The sequence below is a fragment of the Aptenodytes forsteri genome, unplaced genomic scaffold (genome assembly GCF_000699145.1).
Source record: "Aptenodytes forsteri isolate BGI_AS27 unplaced genomic scaffold, ASM69914v1 Scaffold153, whole genome shotgun sequence".
Classification (NCBI taxonomy): domain Eukaryota; kingdom Metazoa; phylum Chordata; class Aves; order Sphenisciformes; family Spheniscidae; genus Aptenodytes; species Aptenodytes forsteri.
Window position 1 is genome coordinate 211,742 of NW_008796178.1, and position 20,754 is coordinate 232,495.

At 34.9% G+C, this 20,754-nt stretch overlaps 1 protein-coding gene across 1 annotated transcript in view; it reads left to right on the plus strand.

Moving 5' to 3' along the window:
• Nucleotides 1-20,754, plus strand: part of STXBP4 (syntaxin binding protein 4) — a 71,374-nt gene that overhangs the window by 12,139 nt on the left and 38,481 nt on the right. The window contains exons 7-17 of the mRNA XM_009287663.2: nt 681-810; nt 1,366-1,498; nt 3,612-3,718; nt 4,116-4,299; nt 5,349-5,427; nt 8,231-8,313; nt 9,010-9,106; nt 10,504-10,616; nt 11,317-11,403; nt 12,958-13,023; nt 18,833-19,009. Coding sequence (XP_009285938.1) covers nt 681-810; nt 1,366-1,498; nt 3,612-3,718; nt 4,116-4,299; nt 5,349-5,427; nt 8,231-8,313; nt 9,010-9,106; nt 10,504-10,616; nt 11,317-11,403; nt 12,958-13,023; nt 18,833-19,009 — 1,256 coding nt within the window. The remainder of the gene's footprint in view (nt 1-680; nt 811-1,365; nt 1,499-3,611; nt 3,719-4,115; nt 4,300-5,348; nt 5,428-8,230; nt 8,314-9,009; nt 9,107-10,503; nt 10,617-11,316; nt 11,404-12,957; nt 13,024-18,832; nt 19,010-20,754) is intronic.

Genomic DNA, 20,754 nt, shown 5'->3' on the forward strand with positions numbered 1-20,754 from the left:
GCCTCCTAGCCTGACACAATCCTGTAGGACAGTAGTCGTACTTCAGTGGAGTAGAAGCTTGCGCTTAAAACTCTCTTCATTTGGGGCGAGGGTATATTGGAGGAAGTGACTGAAAGTCAGGCAAAACACACATTTACTTAGACTTTAACATTTAGTTTGTAGTCTAAACATGTAACTTGAGGGGTTTGTGTGTCAGTTTCCCCAACTCTTAAAATAAATATACTACCACCTACTTTCAGCAATTTTAAATAATGAATAATGTGAAACGTATTTGGTATTTGTAGATGAAACGTACCATAAAATTTCAAAGTACTAAGAAAAATTTGAGCTAGAATACTATAAATTATAATCCTCGTGGAATTGTTGCCTAATTAGGATGCCTTTATATAGCATGAGTGATTATTCTTTAGGAAAGTCAGTTGAGATTTTTTTTTTTTTGCACCCAGTTCGAAAAAAATCATCACTTACTATGTTTTAAAGAATTATTCCAGGAACCCTGGGTGGCTCGCAACTCTTAGCTGTGTAGACTTAAGCTTTCTTTTGGTTGCCTGATTGCTTGTAGTTAGTCTGTTTTCTAACATGACAATAGTCCTATTGAACTTACTTTCATGAGTTAAAATTTTGTGCTTTTTCCCAAATGTGTGTTTTATTTCTTTTTTTCATTATTTCTTTTCTTCAAGCAAAATCTATAGACAGCCCTTCTTCTGGATCATCCTCAAGGTCACAGAGTCCTCAGTTGCATCCAAAGGATAATATCACCACCATCAGTAGAAATAATTCTGTCCCAGCACCATCCCCAAAGTTTGCAAAGTAATTTCCAAAACCGACTGTAACTCTCTTGTGTGAGCTGTAGAAAATGCTGTATTTGGCTGGTCAGGAAAATTTTGGGTTGAGCACTAAGTGTTCAACTTTTTTTTTTTTTTTTTTAAATCCTATACCTTATAATAGCATTGATATTGCAAACTTTCAGTTTTAATAAGTTATTTTTCTCATTTATTTAGTGTTTACATGGTAGAAGTAGATTAATCAGGTTGACTTTTGATCTCAGTGACTCCTAATGAATTAATGCTTCTGGTTTATGTATACCTAGGTACTCCCATAAGCCTTGGATATAAATAGTGGAGAGGAGCTTTTAGCCTTGTAAAGTAATATATCAACTCTTTTTGTAATTGCCAGAAGTAACAGCTCAAGTTGCTGATTTCATAGTAGGCAGTGTAATGTTTGAACATTGAGATTAAATGTCCGCTATTTCTGTTGCTGTAATACATATTTGTGAAATCCATAAGATAAAGATAGTATATCACCTGAGTCTTTATTATCTAGTTCTGTGAAGTAATTCTATTTTTCTTTTCTTTCTCTTCGTAGGGATAGTGCATTTCAGATTATCTCTGTTTGCAAAGGAACAAGCCTAGGTTTGAATATTGTAGGAGGGATTAACAGAAATGAAGGGCCTTTGGTATATATTCAAGAAATCATCCCCGGTGGTGATTGTCATAAGGTAAAGACCTTTTTTCCCTCTCTCCCCCTTCAGTCACCTGTATTTTTGCCTTCATTTAGTACCTATTTCAGTATTTTATATATACAGTTATATTTTAAATACAAAATTTGTTTGTTTCTCCTTACTTTCTCTTTCAACAGAATTATCTCATTGCACCATAGCATGGTTACATGGTAATGAAAATTATTCATGAGTTCATTTGAGGTAAATAAGGATCTTATTCCCCAATTTATGTATGAGAAAATAAGAAATCAACTTCTTTAAGAGGTTACATGATGCAAGGTAAATCAGCACGGATGGGACAGAGCTCCAGATTGCATCTCTTTTTTTTTTTCTTGGACGTTCAAAAATAATTTTTCCCTTGGACTTAATTTAGATGCGTCCTTGCAGTTGGAAAGCAATGTGTAGGCAAATTAGAATAAAAAATATTCTGATCGTGCAGACTAATAAAATGTATGAATCAGTACTGATTACTGTTTTCATTTATGACAAATGCAATATGTAAATCAGGAGGGTTTGTCAGTTTTAAAAAACCAAATAAATAACAACTGTCTGGTTCAAGTACACAAGACTGTTTATCCAAGTGTCTCCTTTTGTATCCTGAGTTGTTGTGGTTATTTTGATGTCTAGATAACCAGTTTTTGCAGTTTTTGCCTCTTGCCAAGCAAGAGGGTACGAGTTAATTTCACGAGCAATGAGTTTTGCCCCAAAACAGTCTATAAATATTGTGACTGAATTTTTGTAGATTAAGGTTAATCCCAAAAGGCCAAGAAGGAAGGAAAAAATGCAATGTTTCTCCAGGACTTTTTTAGTAGATAAATGGTAATCATTCTTCTTTTGTTTTCTCCTATTTTGTTGTGGCTTCTAAAACATTTTTCTCATTGTGAACATATAATTTAAAGCCTGTCATACATAATCGATAGACTAAGGCTGAGACATTAATTTGCGGTAGGTTCTAATAGTAGCAATATTAGAGGCAATTACCCAATCTTGGTTGTCCTGTTTGAGAAACCTACATAGCAAGCATATTTTAAATCTCTGCCACGTGAGGGCAGCATTGAAATTGGTATCTTTTCATAGGCAGGATGCAAGCGAAATAAAAGATCTACAACTATTTTCTTTAATCAAAACCAAAACACTAAGTGACAAAAGAATGTAGTAAAGTGCTATCATAGGTTTGAAATAACACAGCTAAAATTATGGTATGTGGGTTTTAAATATGTAAAATTATACTGGTCTTGAAAAGGTATTTTACTTCTTTCCTATGTATCTTCTTCTGTACACAGTTTGTTTCACATGGTCAGATTGATTAATTTCTTAAGAGCTGAAGAACACACGTTATGTGTAATTTAATGTGTATTACATTAGACTAACTCTGTAACCATAGGTGAATTACATGAATTTTCAGTTAAATTGTTGAGGCCTCTTTTAAAATGTGAGTAAAGAAACCTTTATCTTAGTGAGAAATCTAGCTTAGCATGTTTAAAGTCTTGTCTTACAGTCCCTGAGACAGAAATGTGATATGATCCTGTGCTGGTAGAAAGTTTGCAATGAATTAAACAGAAGCACAAAGTTGGCAATGTTATTTCTGTCGTGGTTTTGACTGGTGAATTCCTAATCGGCTAATCTGCTTTTCTCATTAAGATTAATATGGCGAGTAAGTGCCTGAACTGTCCCATGTATAGCCAAGAACATTTGGGTTTGAAATACAAATTAATCCAGCTCACAGCTGAATTAATTAGTGAAGAAGCTTCCTGTAGTCAGATGGGTTGGTACTCCTTGCTGGAAAAATTACTTTCTGTGGTTGGTTGGTTGGTTGGTTGGTTTTAACAGAAATATGCATCTGGGTCCAAATTTCTTCTTTACACAATATCTGAGATCTGTTCTGTCTCATGAAGCTTTTATAATGACTGCTGTCACGGTGATTAAATGATCGTTTGATCTGCTGTTTATTTCTGGAAGATTGTCAGGCAAAATGTATAGCCATTCTTGATATTTCTCGTCTTAACAGATCCAGAGGAATATGTTAAAGTGCTGTGATTGTACAGTGCTTTCTGTAGTGTTAGCAATTAATACAAAATTTGTGGGTTTGTTTTTTTATTTGTTATGTTAGGATGGACGACTGAAGCCTGGAGATCAACTTGTATCCATAAACAAAGAGTCAATGATTGGTGTCTCCTATGAAGAGGCAAAAAGTATAATCAACAGAACAAAGATGAGGTATCTGTTACTGTCAAACAGCTAACCCTCCAAAATGGTTTATTATGCAGTATTTATGGTCAGATTGTGAAATGTCGTGTGTACTGAGAGGAAGTGCAAGGGATATTAATTTTTTTGAAATATTCAATTGCAATATTATTTTGTAGAAAAAGACTAAAATGAACCTTTTAGACCTGTAAAATTATGATACTTTCATTCCTTTCAAAAGGAAAAAAAAAAACCCAAACCCACACTATTTGCCTTTTTTAATGATGGGGAATAGAACATCCTTTTAGAAAAACAAACAAACAAAATCACACACAGTGTGTAGGAAAATGTAATTTTTGCAAGAGTAGCGTATAACCTTACGAACAGTATAGTATACAATATGTTGAAACTTTTTTAATTTTAATTTTAGGTTTGAAAGTTTTTGGGAGATAGCTTTTATTAGACAAAAAAATATTCCTGGTTATTCAGAGAATCTGCAACGTCCTTTCAGTCTCTTAACGCCTTCTGTAGCATGTGGAGAGCAACAGGCTGCAGGACTTAGTCCTCTTGCATCTCCTAATGGGAAGCTTGTTTCAATGTTCACTCCAAATGCTGTGAGTATACTTATTACTCCTCTTAGTATAAAGTGAGCAAATGGTTGGTTTTCCTAATTTTATTGGAATTTCAGTGTAGGGTTATTTTAATTCAGTTTCCATTCTAGTAAAAAAATTACTGGCTCTTTTTCCTGCACAATATTAATTCTTTGGAATATCAAGACTTTTCCAGAAGACGTGTAACAGTAGAGTAAACCACACTGATGAGAGGAACAAGAGTATTAGTTGACTTGTGGTAAGAAAACAAATCAAATAAAATAAGCATTAACCGTGTTCTTAGATACAAAGTTCTTCTTACTGTTTCTCTAGGGAGTAAAGTTTCAGAACCAGATATATATAGTTATATATTTCAGAGATAAAGTACTCTGATTACTACATATGTGTGAGTACAGTACCATCTCACAAGTTACACTTCCTCCATGATGATGAGATTTTCGCTTAAAAATCAGTCCTAGAAGAATGTGGGTTTTTCCCCCTTTCTTTCAGCTAAGCAACAATTGTTGTTTTAATTCATACAGCTCACCACTAGTGTAAAGAAGTAATGTTGACCATAAGAAAGAAGATTTTAAAACTACTCTATTATTTCAGTTTTTCAAAAAACATTTTCAATTTATGGCATTTTAATAAAGTATTATCTTTGAACAAGGAAGAATAAAATGTTCCATGTCAAACACAAAGTCAAAACAGGTGATTCTCAATTGATCTTACGTTTGTACTTAAAATTCTTGTCCATTTTTCTTTCCTATTAGAGAGACAAACATTGAAACAGGTTGCCTAGAGGGGCTGTGCTATCTTAATCTGTGAAGATACTCAAAACCTAACTAAGGTTTTGATGAGGCCCTGATCTAAGATTTTTGAATGGCATTCCTTCTCACCACCACCACCCCCCATGCCTTCCATTTTCTCCTAGGGTTGTTTTGATCTATCCAGCACTATTTCTCCCCCAGTCTTCCTTCCTCTCCCTCTCTTCTACATTAATGTGTATTTCTAGTTTGGCTTGTGATCTGTTTTAGAAATGGTATTTCATGACTTTTGATTTTCTTTCATAGATGGAAACTGGAGTCAAGATGGAAGAGCAATCTCCAATTACTTCTCTAGACAGCAGTCCTACTGATGTGTCTGCCACTGGTAAATGCTGATTTAATTCCCTGCCACCCTTTTTTTCTGCAATAACTGTCATACAGAAAATAGTACATAGTGAGACTCGATAGTCTTTAAAAAAAGGAATATTGCACTGTTTTTGTAGTACTAAATAAAGGACTGAGTTCAATGGATTGTCTAGTAGCTTCTGTCAAATGTAACTTACATTGTCTTTAACAAACAGCTGAAACCAAACAAAAATGAGTGATCACAACATTTGCTATACAGCAGTAATGATAGTAGACTCAGTAGAAACCAGATAATGAACGCTCGCATACAGATCAAGATTAGGGTGCTTTCTTGATTTGATGGAATTCTGTGGATGTATACTGCTTGCGCTTTTTTTTTGTTTGTTTTAAATCAGGGCAGCATATTGGAAGGATAGAAATAACATGCAGGCCTCTTTCAATTTTCAATTGATAAGACTAGAATATATATCTGTATATTTATATTTGAGAGTCATGACATTCAAACAAAGACAACAGTCACTTTGATCATATCTCTAAATACATATTTTGAAAACAACACTAAGGAAAAATAGAGGTTGTAGAATTTGGTCAGAACCAAATCTGAACTGAACAATTGTAATTCCTTTGGGAAACAAATATGTGTTGTATTTACAAACAGTGAAAATGCAGTAGTCTGACATAATCATGAGAGTCTCAATTGACACAGCAATATAACTGATTCTGTTCTGTATTTCTGTATGAAGACCTGAACTATATTCTTTTTCTTCAGGCGGTAGTTAAGTAAGCATGACCTGTGCTTCTCAACTTGACGTCTAATATACTGAGAGAGGAAGGACAAACATACAGGATCTGATTCATTCTAGATGTCGCTCCACTGATGTTATTTAAATTGTACCTGCATTTATTATGGCCCATATTAGATATCCTAATTTTAAATGAAACAGTCTCCATATTGCAAATCTGACCGGTTGGCTTCCTTCCTTGAAGGGTGAGCTGACTGAATGTGAACTTTTGAAACTGGAAAGGTTGTAGTATTGAATACACCTGGAGTTTAATGATCACACGTTTTTTTCATATTGATCATGAAAAACACCACGACTAAATCAGAGGAACAAGACAAAAGGCTATTTTTGAATATCTACAGAATATAAGACTCTTGGTTAATATAATGCAATACACAGGAGCTTCATTCCAAGAAGGCCACAGTTTCTTAACATATCTGAATAACGTAGCTAGTAGAGTGGAAAGCAGAAATACTTGCAGCTCCAGTTTGTACTGTTTCTTGTCATTTTTCATTTTAGTCTTATTTAATAGCACATCCTTAGTCAAAGCTGCCACTTCTCTCATGCTGCCCTTTTTCAAGGACAGCCTTTCGAAGATAACCTTGAAAAATTAAAGTAGCTCTTAGATTTTTTTTTTTTAATGCTGTAAGAAAAATCAGCATAATTTTGAGAAATTCTTGCACAAACTCATACACTAGGCTTTTTCATTCTGAGTTGAAAGGAAGTGTGCCAATTCAGCTGAGGTTCTAGCCCGCTGTCTTCAGAATTTAATATAGCATGTGAGAGGTGTTGGTGTCAGAGGTTTTCAAGATGTTTTGGTTTATGCTTTTGGCATATAAAGAGAATGTAAATTACTTTGAGCTGGGAAACAGATACGCTGTGAAACTAAAAAAAAAAAAAAAAGAATTCTATGCGATTCCTTCTGTTCCTTTAGAGAGAATCTCAAACTGCAAGATCTTTAGTTTTCAAATGCTGGTTTTGGTTTCAGTACCTCTCTAGTCCATTAATGAAATAATGAATTAAGATCTAAATTATATTTATAAATAATGAACACAAACAAGTATTCCATTTTCTTCTGCGAAAAACAAGTCAATGAATTTGTTCTATTTACATACATCTAAAATCCAAAGAAATCGATAGTTAACTGCTCCTTTTGCGTACTGTCTGTGATCAAAGGCTTCCAAAGGTTGCTGCTTCTTGTGTTGTATCCACAGGTGTGTCTGAAACATGACAAAGCTGTGACTGCATTTCTCGAGTTCCACTAAAACTAAGCATGCGCACCAAAAAAAAAAAAAGCAATTGCCCTGAAATCTTACATATGGACTGCTTAGTACTGCTAGCTTCTTTTCCTTTCCTTAGCTTAATCATTTGTGTATGTTGGAAATAAAATAGATGCACCATAAGTTATTAATGCAACTAGCTGAAATTATGCAAACTTGTATTTCTGACTGTAAGGACTGGAGGGGATGATGGCTTAATGGATGGTAGTTCTTGGAAAAGAGTTCCTCCCGGGAAAAAATACTGAGGAGCCTGCTGGAATTCAGTCTAAGCTACCTCCACACAGCCCTTAGTTGGCAACAGATCATTCCCTCTCTTTCCACAGTGTTTTCTAGATCACTAGGTATGCTTTTGGGAACTGTTGATTATGCTGAGCGTGTGTCTTGAAGGTCTTTCTCAGAATTCACCAGTGTGTTTCCCCTTCTGTTTCCAGAGTAACTGTGTATCTCCGAGAGAAGAGAAAATACCACAAGTATAAGCCATATGCTTGATGAATCGCTCAAAGCTATTCCTGGTTTCTTTTTGCTAATTTGCTACCTGCCACTTTTTGATGTGAAAAAATAGTTTAAGTGATTGATACCCATAATTTTTGTTTATTCCAATTATGTCCTTAAAAAAAAAGTCAATCTAAATATTAACATTTATTTGTGGCAAGTTGGTATTTAGCTGGCATCCATTCGATGAACAGAGCTTCAGAACAAATTTTTCAAAGCAATAGTTACAACTGTATCGTTATTTAATTTTAATTTTTTTTCTTCTTAGTTATTGCCCCCAGCCAGAATGATGATTATGAGCTGCAGGAAAGGAACTCTACTATTCGTCTCAAAGCAGAGAAGCTGGAGAGGGTAAATACTTACAGTATTTAGCTGGCATCCATTCGATGAACAGAGCTTCAGAACAAATTTTTCAAAGCAATAGTTACAACTGTATCGTTATTTAATTTTAATTTTTTTTCTTCTTAGTTATTGCCCCCAGCCAGAATGATGATTATGAGCTGCAGGAAAGGAACTCTACTATTCGTCTCAAAGCAGAGAAGCTGGAGAGGGTAAATACTTACAATCTTTTTAGTTTTCCTTTCTTCCCCTTCGTGATGCATGTAAAACATCTGGAGCATATTTCTAGGTTGAGAAACTTTAAGGTATAAATTATACACCAAATTTTTTACATGAATAGTTCTTTCAGGTTGCAGGCCAATATTTCATTCTATATATTGGGCAAATTACTGTTTTTGTTAACCTAATTACTGATTAACTCTTCTGGGAATCTGAACATCCCTCAGGATTTTTAAGGCAGTTATTAAGGACAAAGGGTTTTGCTTATTACACTCATCTGTATTCAAGGTTAAATAATATCTGAACATCTCTCAATTAGAAGGAAAAGTCACAGAGTGTCTCTGGAATAAAAGTGTTGTCAGTGAGAGTGTACTGTGATACGAAGGCTCTTTGAAGTATAGCTCTTTAATTACTCTCCCGTGTCCCTGCAGCCATTATCCCTAGTCCTTTCTTTTTTTTTTTCCTCCAAAATAAGTTTTCTCCTTCCAGGCATTGAATTATCTTGGGATTCAGCCCACAGATGAACAGCAGCAGCAACTAAGGCAGCAACTTCAGAAAGATTCTAAAGGAACAGTGTCTTTTGGAGGTAATAATTTGTTAATTACCATGGAAAATAATGAAATGTAGGACTATAGAAGTGATAGATAATAACCATTAATATATTTTCTGTCAGTATTGGGTTGCTACTGCAAATAAAATGATACTTTGAGGCAAGAACCTTATTCTACTGTATAAAAATAAGCTTGGGATTCTGAAACTAAGTAATTGGAAAGCAAATCACAAGTTTATCTAATTCAGAGCAGCCTTGAGAAAGTTTTGATTTTGTGCTCACAAAGTCCTAAATTTTTGCCTTGACAATAGGGTACTGTAATTGCTCCAAAAATTACCTGGGAGAGTATTGATGGTTAAAGAGACTTCTTGAAGCAACTAAGCGAATGGATTATTTAAGTTGTTTAGTTTGTGAGAAGCAAGAACACTTCAACAAATGCATATAGAAAGAGATTTGCATGGAGACCATCATGATTCTTCTTCTAGCTAAACCTAATTCTGATAGGAATGAGATGCTTCTGTTGGTTATGGCAATTTTGGTAGGTGACACTAACGATTTAAGAATATTTCTCATAAACTGTGAGACATATGATAGTTCTGATGCTAAAACTGATGGAAATTTCACTTTTCCTAAAGTTTATGAAAAACAGCATCAAGCACTAGTATGTGAAAAATAATTTCTTGTACTTAACCATCCAAAAAGACACTGGATTTTCAAGTACCTTATCAAGAAAGATACTGGATCTTCCATCAGATTTTATGTGGTGTAAACAAACTGACCTTTATATTTCTACTTTTCTGTCATATTGTAGCGGAATTTTTTTTTTTTCTACAATCAAAATGAATGGGTAATCCAAGCCATGTTGATTGAGAATGCTGTAGTGTTTGTGTTTAAAACTTTCAACTTGGTCAACGTCAATTTTGCCAGGTCTCTATCAGGGGTTTAAAGGACCTGCAAAGGAAGCTATGAGCTGTGAGCTAGCATTAAATTTATCCTTTTTCCTGCAGAGACACCGTGTCTCCTCTAGTAAGGTCAATTCATTGGGAAGGGCAGGTGTATAACAGGTGTGCAGATTTCTTTTTAATTTTCCACAGGGGTCTGCCAAATGTAGAGCATCTCTAACCAGGTACTTTGAAGGTGAACTTCATACCACCTTTTGTTTTCTTTTCTCCTTCACAATTGATTCAGGGATATTTCATCCCAAGACCTGTTTTGAACATTTCTGTTCTTATTCTTACCAGCTTTACCAAATGTTTCTATTCAGAGAGATGTGTCTGATTTTCATATTTTCCTGTCGAAAGCTTATGGAGGGCAGACGCTGCATTTGTAAAAGAGTAGCCATATATTGTGATGTTAGTAGTTGTGTTGCATCTAGTGATACTGCTACTAAACGGAACTTGTGGACTACAGCAACAAAATCTAAACTTTTTTAGATTTCGTTGAAGTTTCCAGGAACCTGTTCTCTGTGCAATTGAATGCAACGGATGATGGCCAAAAATCTGTAACATTTGGGGTCAATGAAATTGCCAGCTTACTGGATTCACAGGTAAAATATGTGCCTGTGCAGTGTTTAACTGCTGGGAGGAGATTATTGGAGAGCTTATTATATGTAAGATTACTGCAAATCTTGGGCAGATGTTTAGAACAGCTCCATATCTTTATAGATATGTGTATATAGATATATATATAGATATATATAGTGTTCTTTAAGATAACCTAGTTTCTGTGAAGCTTTTTAAAGCAACCTGCTTTGCAGAAAGCGATTCACGTAATTATGCTGTGATTTGTTATAAGTATGGACAACAGTGATTTACTGAGGTTTCTTAATGGAATACATATTGCTACTACCTATGTGAGTGATAAACAATTATGGGGCCCAGTGATTTGAACTACTGCTACAGTGAAAATCACTTTATTCCAGAGGAGACTTTAAGAAAGAGCATTTGCAGCATAGGAATACTAAAATAAAATTATGTATTATTTAAAATATTGAAGAAAACAGGGGCTATTAGTGTTGTATTCTTGGTACTTTTAAAAATATTTTTATTAATCCTTTTAACGGGAAAAATAATTGTCCCTTTGGAAGATAAGTTGGTCAGAATTTTCTTAAACATTTTTAGTATTTTCAGAGATTTAAATTATTTTAAAATTAAGATTATCCTCTCATTTTCTTAACAAGACCTTTTAAGATTATGGAAGATACAGTTTGCAATACATTCTAACCTTACATATTTAAATACGCACAGTTTGTAACCCGTGATTCTTTGGAGGATGACATGGAAAGACTTAAGAAAGAAAGAAATGAAGCTTTAAAAGAAATGAGTAAATTAAAGGTAATACTGGATTTTTATTTGCTTTAAATTATTCAAGAGACTAATTTCTTTTTGAGTGTAATAATAATTTAGTGTTTTTCTTTTTAATTTTATGTGCAATTTTTGATGAATAAATAAGGCAGAGCAAACTGTGAATTATGTTTGAAGATTGTATGGTTACAGTGTATTTCTGGAGACAGTGAATTTTATTTGTTATACTGAATACTAACGCATTTTTTTAATGTGACTCACAGAGAAATGAGACTAAGCAGACATTTCACAAAAGTGAATTTGGAGAAGTGACTGATTTCCATAGCAATTTTACTTAGAAATGTGTGATCCTAGTAACCTCAGTGTCTCAGCATATGCTAATACTTTTGAAAGAAGTCAGAACTGGAGGATAAATTAATCTGTTTTCAAATTCAATACATATTTTCACAGACATTACAAAATACATAAGACCTAAAGCAACAAATATATTTATTGTTTCTTAATACCCTGGGTTACAGCCACAGTCCTATGCTCCTGAATTTCTTTTTTGACAACCCAAAATGTAAAAAATTCTGGTTCTGTATTCAGCGTACCTAACTCTTGTTCTTGGACAGGACTGGAAAATTGATCCCAGGATACAGGCAATTCTACAAATTGCCTCCTAGTCCAAAAAAATTCTTTCTCGCTATAGATTACGAAAACATTGGGTTGACATGCACAAAGATCTGTTCTTTGTTGTGTGCACAAAGATTTTTCTTCTGAAAACTTTGTAGTGAAATGAAAGAACCCGATTTACATTGAACACTGAAGAAGTGAATACTTATCATGAGTCCCTAAATTGCTGATGTTGAAAACTGGCAATGATCCATCTATAATTGCTTCATTTCTTATATTCTTCCCTTAACAATCCACAGTCAAATACTTGATACTGAGTGAGAAATACCCTTGGTCTGACTCAGTATGAGAATCTTTATGCCTTTATAGCACTTTTTTTTTTTTTTTTTTTTAATTTAAACTTGTTAGAACTTTTAACCTCCTGAAAGTGGTGTACCTACGGGCTTCTGGTATAAGTAGGCAAGTGAAGGAGTGGGCAATCATACAATGTTGAAAATAACTTGACGTGAATATTAGGTTGGACAGCAATCTGTTAAAGCCACAAAAATGTCTTTATTCTGCTCAGTTGTTAGGTGGCTAGGTAACAAGAGACTTAAAACGTGTATTTTACTTATATCACAGAAATCTTCAGTAAATAATCCTCAGATGCTCAAGAAACTTAAACAGTATCAATGAACTCTCTGAAAAACTAGCTTTTAGAGATTAAAATTTGGTTTTGTCACAGGTTTTATAAAAGCTTTTTATTATTTATTATTTCCACCAGAACTTTTTTAATATGTGTGTTTCTGATTATACAGCATTATTAACAGACATATGTTGTGGCCTAGAAACATAGTAGTACAGAAGGCAGTAAGTACATTGATAGAAGTTAAGTATCGCTACTTGTAGTTTGGAAAGAGTTTATTGGGTTTTAGGAATAAAAACTCTTTCAGAGCTAATTATTAATTATTTTTTCCTTTTTTTTAACAGGAAAAATTGTCTGAATCTGTGAATTTACAGAAAATGTTAACAGAGGAGCTACAAATAGTCAAGCAAGTATGTTGAAGTTTCTTAAAAATATAACTGTTCTCTTTTTTTTTTTTTACTGTTTTTTGTGGAAGGGAGAAGGGAGCACTTCTTTCTCTCTTGATGCTCACGTAGACTATACTTTCACACTGGTTTCAACACAAAGTGGTTCTTTTGTTACTACAAAGTGTTTGATTAGAATTGGAGAATATTGATCCTTAAGTTTTTAGAGCAATAATACTTCTCTGCTGTTGAATTGAGGTAGGAACCATAAGACAAACTGGATCAGGTAAGTTGGATAATAATGTAGTAGTACCTTTCTGGTCCTAAGTGTTCTTAAATTGATTTTGCTGTTCTTGGGCAACGGTGTGCCTAATCTACAGTCCTAACATTAGCTACTTTATATGTCAAACAGAGTTTTAATTATGTAAAAACAGACACGCTTGACAATTCTACCTGGTATTTACCAGGAAAGAAATGGTAGTAAGTGTTTAGTGAGGAATGTCTTGTTTCTGTCTCCATATCTATCTATAATTATGAGAGGAGAAATAAGAGTTTCTTATGAAATTTAGCCTTCTTGTGTCTCTTAAAGGAAATTTCCTATTATATGTAAATCTCACGTCTTTTATAGCCTGGATGCAAAACCAAGTAATTTTCCTGTTTCCTGCTTCTACTGAACATCATCCTGTCAGCTCTTTTCTTCTTGTGAGCTGGCCGCTTTTCTTCTCTCCTGTACTGCTACACATAGCCATGAGAAACCTGCAAGGAATATCTGTTCCATCAGATGTCATACGTAAAAATGCAAGATACGGTTTAAAAATCTTTCCGTGTACTGTTATATTAAGATTAGTTTTATGTTTTTGCTCATACATGCAGATTTGTTCAGCACCTTCATTATCACCTTTTATCCTTGAATGTGAGAGAACTGCTTGAAAGCTTTTTTCCATTAATATTGTGATGTTGCCATCTGTACACTGCGGGACAGCAGGGAAATAGATTGCATTCTTTTTTGGATAAAATTTAACTGGAAGTATGTTCCAGTAGTGCACCTCATGTTTCCATTCATTCGGTCTGTTGCTCTAGACTAGAGCAGATGTTCAGTCTATCAGTCTAGACTAAAGCTAGTACAAAGTACAAACCCCAAAATGCAAACAGTATGGACATCAGGTCCTCAGCATCGAGAGTTTCAATTCACATACCTGCTCGTATTGGGAAGGTAGGCTTGGGCAAAGATGGTTTAAGATGGTCTGGTTTAAGTGGCAGCAATGCCCGTTTTTACCACACGAGGTCCTCGTACTTTTATTTTTCTCTCAAGTACTGTCCTGTGATGGCGAAGGTCAGCTTTGCAGGACAAACCTCCGGGGGATAAATACTCTGATTTTCTAGTAAGCGTTTTAAGTAACTGCTATTGAAAAGGTACCATATAGTGCAATGAACGAGAAATAATAAATTATATGTAATTACAGCACCGTGTGACCTATTTTAGGAGATACAAGTGGACTTTTAATGGAAATTCTAGTTCTGTTTATACTTGGTGCATTTTCAAGTGTTTTATATATATTTCTGTAGTTCAGAACCAATGTTGACGCTGAGATTCATGGTGATATGAAGTTTAAAAAAAATAGGCTACTTACAGTACAAGTTGCCATTTAACTTACGATAATGCATTCCTGCTTGAGCTGAAGTTAGTGAAATGAGTTAATTGAGTATGTTACTGAGCCCTAATGGCCTGATTAAAAGTAAACAAACAAACCAACTTAAGTATGTGCTTAAGGTCTTCTGAATTCAATACAGTTTAAATGTTTTTTTAAAATCACTGCTTTCCTGAAAAAACAAGGTTTTAAATGAGGATATAGGCTATCAGTCATATATTGGAGTATCTTTTGTGGTATTTCTATTGCCTACTAATTGTGAAGCGCAGAGAATGCAGCTTAATTAGGACAGGCATACAAATATTCTGGTTAATGAACATGTTTTGTTAGTACCAATTCATTAAACAGTGCTTGAATCAGTAGCTAACAGGATAAACAGAAGATTAGAAATACTGATAAATTTGAAATGAGGTCGTAATTATTTTCCAATATTGGTCTATGACAATTAAACTATATTAATTGATATATTTTTACTTTGAGATTGTGATATAGCACTATCTTTGGGTCTTCTTTGAAATCATATGGAAGCTGAAATTGGCACAAAACATAGAAAGGCACTTTTGAGTACCTGAAATCATCAACACCATGAATGTGAAATCCGCAATGATGTCTTCTATCTTCCTGGACAAGCCTGACTCTATTCTGTGCTGCCTGAAAGTCCTGGGTCATACCAACCTGAATGATCTCTTCTTTACTGGAGCTTTTTTTATGCCGTTATTGTCAGCTGAAGCACCTCAGCTAAACGTAGTAAATGTGAAAGGTCATAAAGATAGGATGCGGTTTGTGGTATCCCATTCTGCTGGACTTGTATTTCGTAGGGCTAAGATTTGCTATTCTATGCTTATGTTTTCTAAGGGGAAAAAAGGTGCTTTGAAAACCAGGACTTGAATGCCTGCTACTTTGGAAGCAGTATATAATTTATTTCACCCTGCCTGAAAAAAGTATTGGGTTTATTTTTATTTCACTAGCTTTTTTATTTTAATATATAGTAAAGATACTCAGCGTTCTTTTAAAGGATGTTTTCAGCATGCAATTTTTGTAAAATTAATGAATAAATATAATTGAATTGTAACTACAATTTTTTGTGTGGTTTAGAAGAATACCTTTGTTCCAGCGTTTGTGGTGGCTGGAATATTACTCGGATAAAACCTTCTCCTGACACTTGAATTTATCCAAGGAAGAAATAGAACCTGGCTTTGAAAGAAACCTGTACCTTGAAATTGATTCTGTGAGGATTCAGTTTCTCTCCTCCAGCCTACAGTTTCTTACTTGTTGTAGAGGCTTCATACCAGATTAGGAGAAATGGTCCCATCAGGCATTTATATAGATGAAATATTAGCAGCTGCAGATTCCATTTCTGTTGTGTCTTCTTTCATACAAGCAGTTGAATGGGACAAGAGAAAATGTTGCTGAAGCATGCTGTAATCCATCTGTTCTTCACTGGTGGGGGCCCCTTACCTGCCTAAGTAGGAGAACCCACCACATCGCCGCAGTGCCAGCTTCAGTAGTAATCCATCTGTTCTTCACTGGTGGGGGCCCCTTACCTGCCTAAGTAGGAGAACCCACCATGTCGCCGGCAGTGCCAGTTCAGTAACCGTAGAACGGGGAAACCTGATGGTATCGTTTCCCTTTGTGCCTCCCTGCTCTAGCAAACAGCTCTGGTTTGTCAGAAAATTTTTGTTAATTCAGTTGTAGTGTAGATAATCATTTCATTGTAATGTAAGAATCCATTGTTAGTTAATTATTCCTTTAGGTCTTTCACTGTTGAAATCTGGTCATACTTAGTCTGCTATTACAGAGAAATTAATATTCAACAATTGGGTTTCTGAAAAAACAATGGAGGAGTAAAGGCAATTCTGGATTATAAGAGATTAAACCTTTATCTCAAGGAGGTCTTATTTCAAAATGAAGACCTCCCTTTTCATTATAGCAATTTTCCCATGACTTTTCTGATGTCAGTTTATTTAAATAATTCCTATGTGTGCATTTTTAAGATACCACCCTTTGTCAAGGCCTCTGTGTTCATTTATATTAGTCAAACTTAATACCAGACCATCTTTTCACTTTTGTCTCCCAGAGTCTTTTTCCCACCTCCAGCCTATTACTGAAGGATACCTTTGCTGCTGAAGACTACCAAATCATCCTCTGTATCAGTAGGGACCAGCTTTTCTTGCTGGTGAGTCACACTGTTTCTTACAGTGGCAAGAACATGCCCTCCTCAGAGGCAGTAAGTTTGACCTCTACTGATGTAGATTCATAGCTTCTTAGAAGCCCCTGTGTTCTCTGAATTGTTTCTAGGAAAAAGAACTGCTGTGAGCAGCTTGCAGGAGGGGTGGATTGTTCTGGTGGTCTTTCAGTGAGTGCTTTCAGTAATGGCCCGTTGCGCTGCTTTTAGTGCAGTGCAGACAGACAGCTGTAAAACGAACTAGCCGAATAACAGAAAGACATGCAGCAATAAGCTTTTGAATAGTCTGCGTTTCCAGGTGGAGATGATCATCATGTAGAATAGGCTCATCTAGTGTGCTTCCAAAAGGAAAAAAAAAAAAAATTATACTTGCTGTCAAATTAAAGGTTATTTAAATGTATCTTACCACTTGTGTTCCTATAACAGAAACCTCTAAACTATGTAACACCAGTGCCATCTGTATTCACTAATGATGTTGCTGTTTGCTACATGTGTGATTACTTCTTCTAATGCTTTATTTTCTAAGAGACCAGAATGTCCCTGGCAATCATCCAAATTGGTGTTATATTGCAAAACCATTGTAAATATGGGGAAGATTATGTCCTATATATGTCATTGAGATTAGTTTACTTACAGCCTGAAATAAATTTATATTGTTTATTAAGGCTAACAGTGTACAGGTTAAAAGTCATCTGAAACTGAGATTAGTAGATTATTTTACAGAGAAAACATGACAAAGTATAGGAAAACCTGACTTGAAGAATATTGCTTGCACAGAACAAATGCTTCTAAGTTAGGAAATAAGAGAGTTAAATCTGCCTTTGTAAGCTTAACTGGCCTCTCTAGACATTTCTATTATGACACTTGTTAAATATTAGATGACATTTCTTCCACAAAAATTGGAAGACTTGGTCATTTAGGTTTTTCAGAAACAGTGATTTCAAGTCTAGTTTCTAGAATGTTATTTCCTATTTATTGTAGATTCTTAGTGTCCATTTCTTCTCTACCCCTAGCTGTTTCCCCTCTAGTCCCATTCCCAACCAGGATATAGTTGTAATAATAAAACACAATAGGTAAACTAGGAATAGGATATTCACCTAAGTATCCTTGGCTGAGGAATTTGTACAAAGAATTTCTAGCTCTGTGAATTAGTATATTTAAAGCTTATAACTTTAATGATTCAGGAAATTCATAAAAAGTGAATTTTTCCACAGATTAATAAAAAGCTAAGGCGAAAGAAAGATGGCTTACTACTTTTGGTGCCAGTGAGCCTGTATGTCGACATTTTTTGATGAGCAGTTTGTTTGTTTTTTCCTAGTGTAAGCTGTTGTCCAGACCTTTAGTTTGACTTTTAAAATTTACAAATCAAAGTTAACTTGAATTAATATTCAGTAGTAAAATGAACTGAGCAATATCCTTCTCTAAATCAGATTTTACAACATTTAGGGATTACTTTGGCTGAATTAAAAGCTAACAGTGTCTAATTTCCTGTTTTCTATACATTATTTATGTATAAATTTTATATAACACTCTTCAGTGATAATACAGGATAACAATGTAAGAGCAGGAACTAGGCAGAAAAATAAAAACCAGCACTTATTTCAAGAACAGTGTGGACTGAATACTTGCATTAGAAGTCCATCTACATGATATGCGAACTCTGAATTGTGTGAATTCAGGCAATAGTAGTAAAATGAAATAACATCTCATTAAAGTACTTCTTTAGTATGGAAGCAGTGGGGCAGATGTATTTCTATAAAACCTTTCATTCAATTAGATTTACAGTAATAGAATTTGTGATTTAATTTATTAGGAAAATTGTCTCTCTCTGTAAATACGTGTTCTTTGTTTGAACATCATACACTTAAAAATTAACAATTGAACCATCTAACCATCAATACTAAAAGGTAGCCCTAATGCCAGCTGCGGTACTTTTGAGCTAAATCTGCGCTTCTTTGTTAGCCAGAGTTGTAACTTTTCGATTAAATCCTATCATCTGTAGGAAGCCAAGGCAGCTGTAGAAGAGACAAGAGCTCTGCGAAGTAGGATTCATCTTGCAGAAGCTGCACAAAAGCAGGCTCGTGGAATGGAAATGGACTATGAAGAAGTAATTCGCCTATTAGAAGCTGAAATTGTAGAGCTGAAGGCTCAGCTCACTGATCATTCTGGCCAAAATAAAGTAAGCAAAGCCATTGCCTGTCGTAGTTACCATGGTTTCCTTGCTGTTGTCATGTGTCTTGTTTTCATTTTCTTTTCATCTGCTTTTCTAAAGTAGGTCACTGTTTGTCTTGTATTATTCAATAACTGGAATGATGCGTAGTGAAGGGGGTAATGTGAAGTGTATGAGTCTTCCTTTACCCAGATATCTTTGGGCTGGAAAAATAGGAGCTGGAAGCATATGTGGGTCATAGGTCAAAATGGCACATCTCAAGCATTAAAGCATGGAATAGTTTCTGGACTGCAGATGTATTGTCTTTAAGGACTATACGTATATTTGTATGCTTTTGCATTTATGTAAAAATGGCTTTCATATTTATGTTTCTGTTAGGCAAATAATAACAATATAAAGTCCAGTAGCGTTCTTCAGTAAATTTAGATTTAATCAAGATAATAATTTAAATGCTACTAACAGTATCCTGCCAAAAAAACTTTTTTTTTTCAATTAAGCCTCATATTTTAAAACCACTTCATCTCCAGTGAGGCATTTCAAAACATGCGAAGGAATAAAATATTTGAGGCACTTTTAAATTTTTCCCCGTAATTGCAGATCCATTTTCTACACGCAGTTTGAACAAGTGCAAGCAGGTTGACATTTGTGTGTTTACCTTGTTTTTCTCATGAAAAATGGATGTGCATATGAATTGATGAAGAAAACCTACTGAAATGTTGCCTTATTTCATCATGAGAATTAATTCAATATTATAAGGTATTAAAAGGTAAAACCAAGCTCTATCGTATACAAGCTTGCAAAGAAGCAACATAGCAAGTACATGTAGCTCCCAGGGAGGAATTCCTCTCATCCAGTTGTGTGTGTGGTGAGATGAATCACACCCTAGAACTTCTTTCTGAACATCTGGGTGAGATGCCCTATCTTTCATGTCAGGTATTTTTGAAGCACTGTTTGTTTTCTAGGACTTGAATAAATACCAAAATTTTAAGAAATTCAGAGCGTGTGGGTTGCTTTCTTAGAGATTTGTTTCTGAGATGCTAGCTTGAATTCCTGAAATTCTGAGTGAGCACTCGAGTATCTGAGTTGAGATTTGATTCTCTGCATTTATTATTCTAAAGAAGCAGTATCAAGTAGGTACCAACTCTGTAGTATACTCTTTTTAGTATAAAAGAATGAGGTCCCTCTGAGAGCTTACCAGCTCCTTCTCCAATAGTGGACAGTGAGACTACCAAAGAAAAGTGTTATAATTAACAGATTCTTTGACGTTCAGAGTGATCATGACTCTGCTGCTTTGTACAGCATATACAAATGAATTTGTGTACTCGTTTGCTTCAAGTAAAGATAATAAGTGGTTTTGGTGGTTTTTTTATGAGAGTTTTATAGTAGGTAGTGGGCTTTCAGAAAAGATCACCTACAGTGATGTAGAAGTTTATTTTTAATGATAGTGATATTGTCTTAATTTTGGAGAGTATTTTGTTTTAGGTCTTCTGTTCAGCAGACAGCTTAGCTAAACAAACATGCCCATATACATGTGAAGACTTTACTCGTGGTCCTCTCACATGAACAGTGCCAGGGACTCAAGCTGAAACCTTGAGCCTCCAGAACTCGATCTAATGGGGCTCACATTCTCTGTAGCTGAAGTACAGAGGGATGCATAACACTGATCGATAGGTTATACAAGTGCATGTAGAGAAATCCCAGGGGGTAATTTTCTCCAAGATATGCCATAATTACTCAGTTGGCCAAAGGATGTA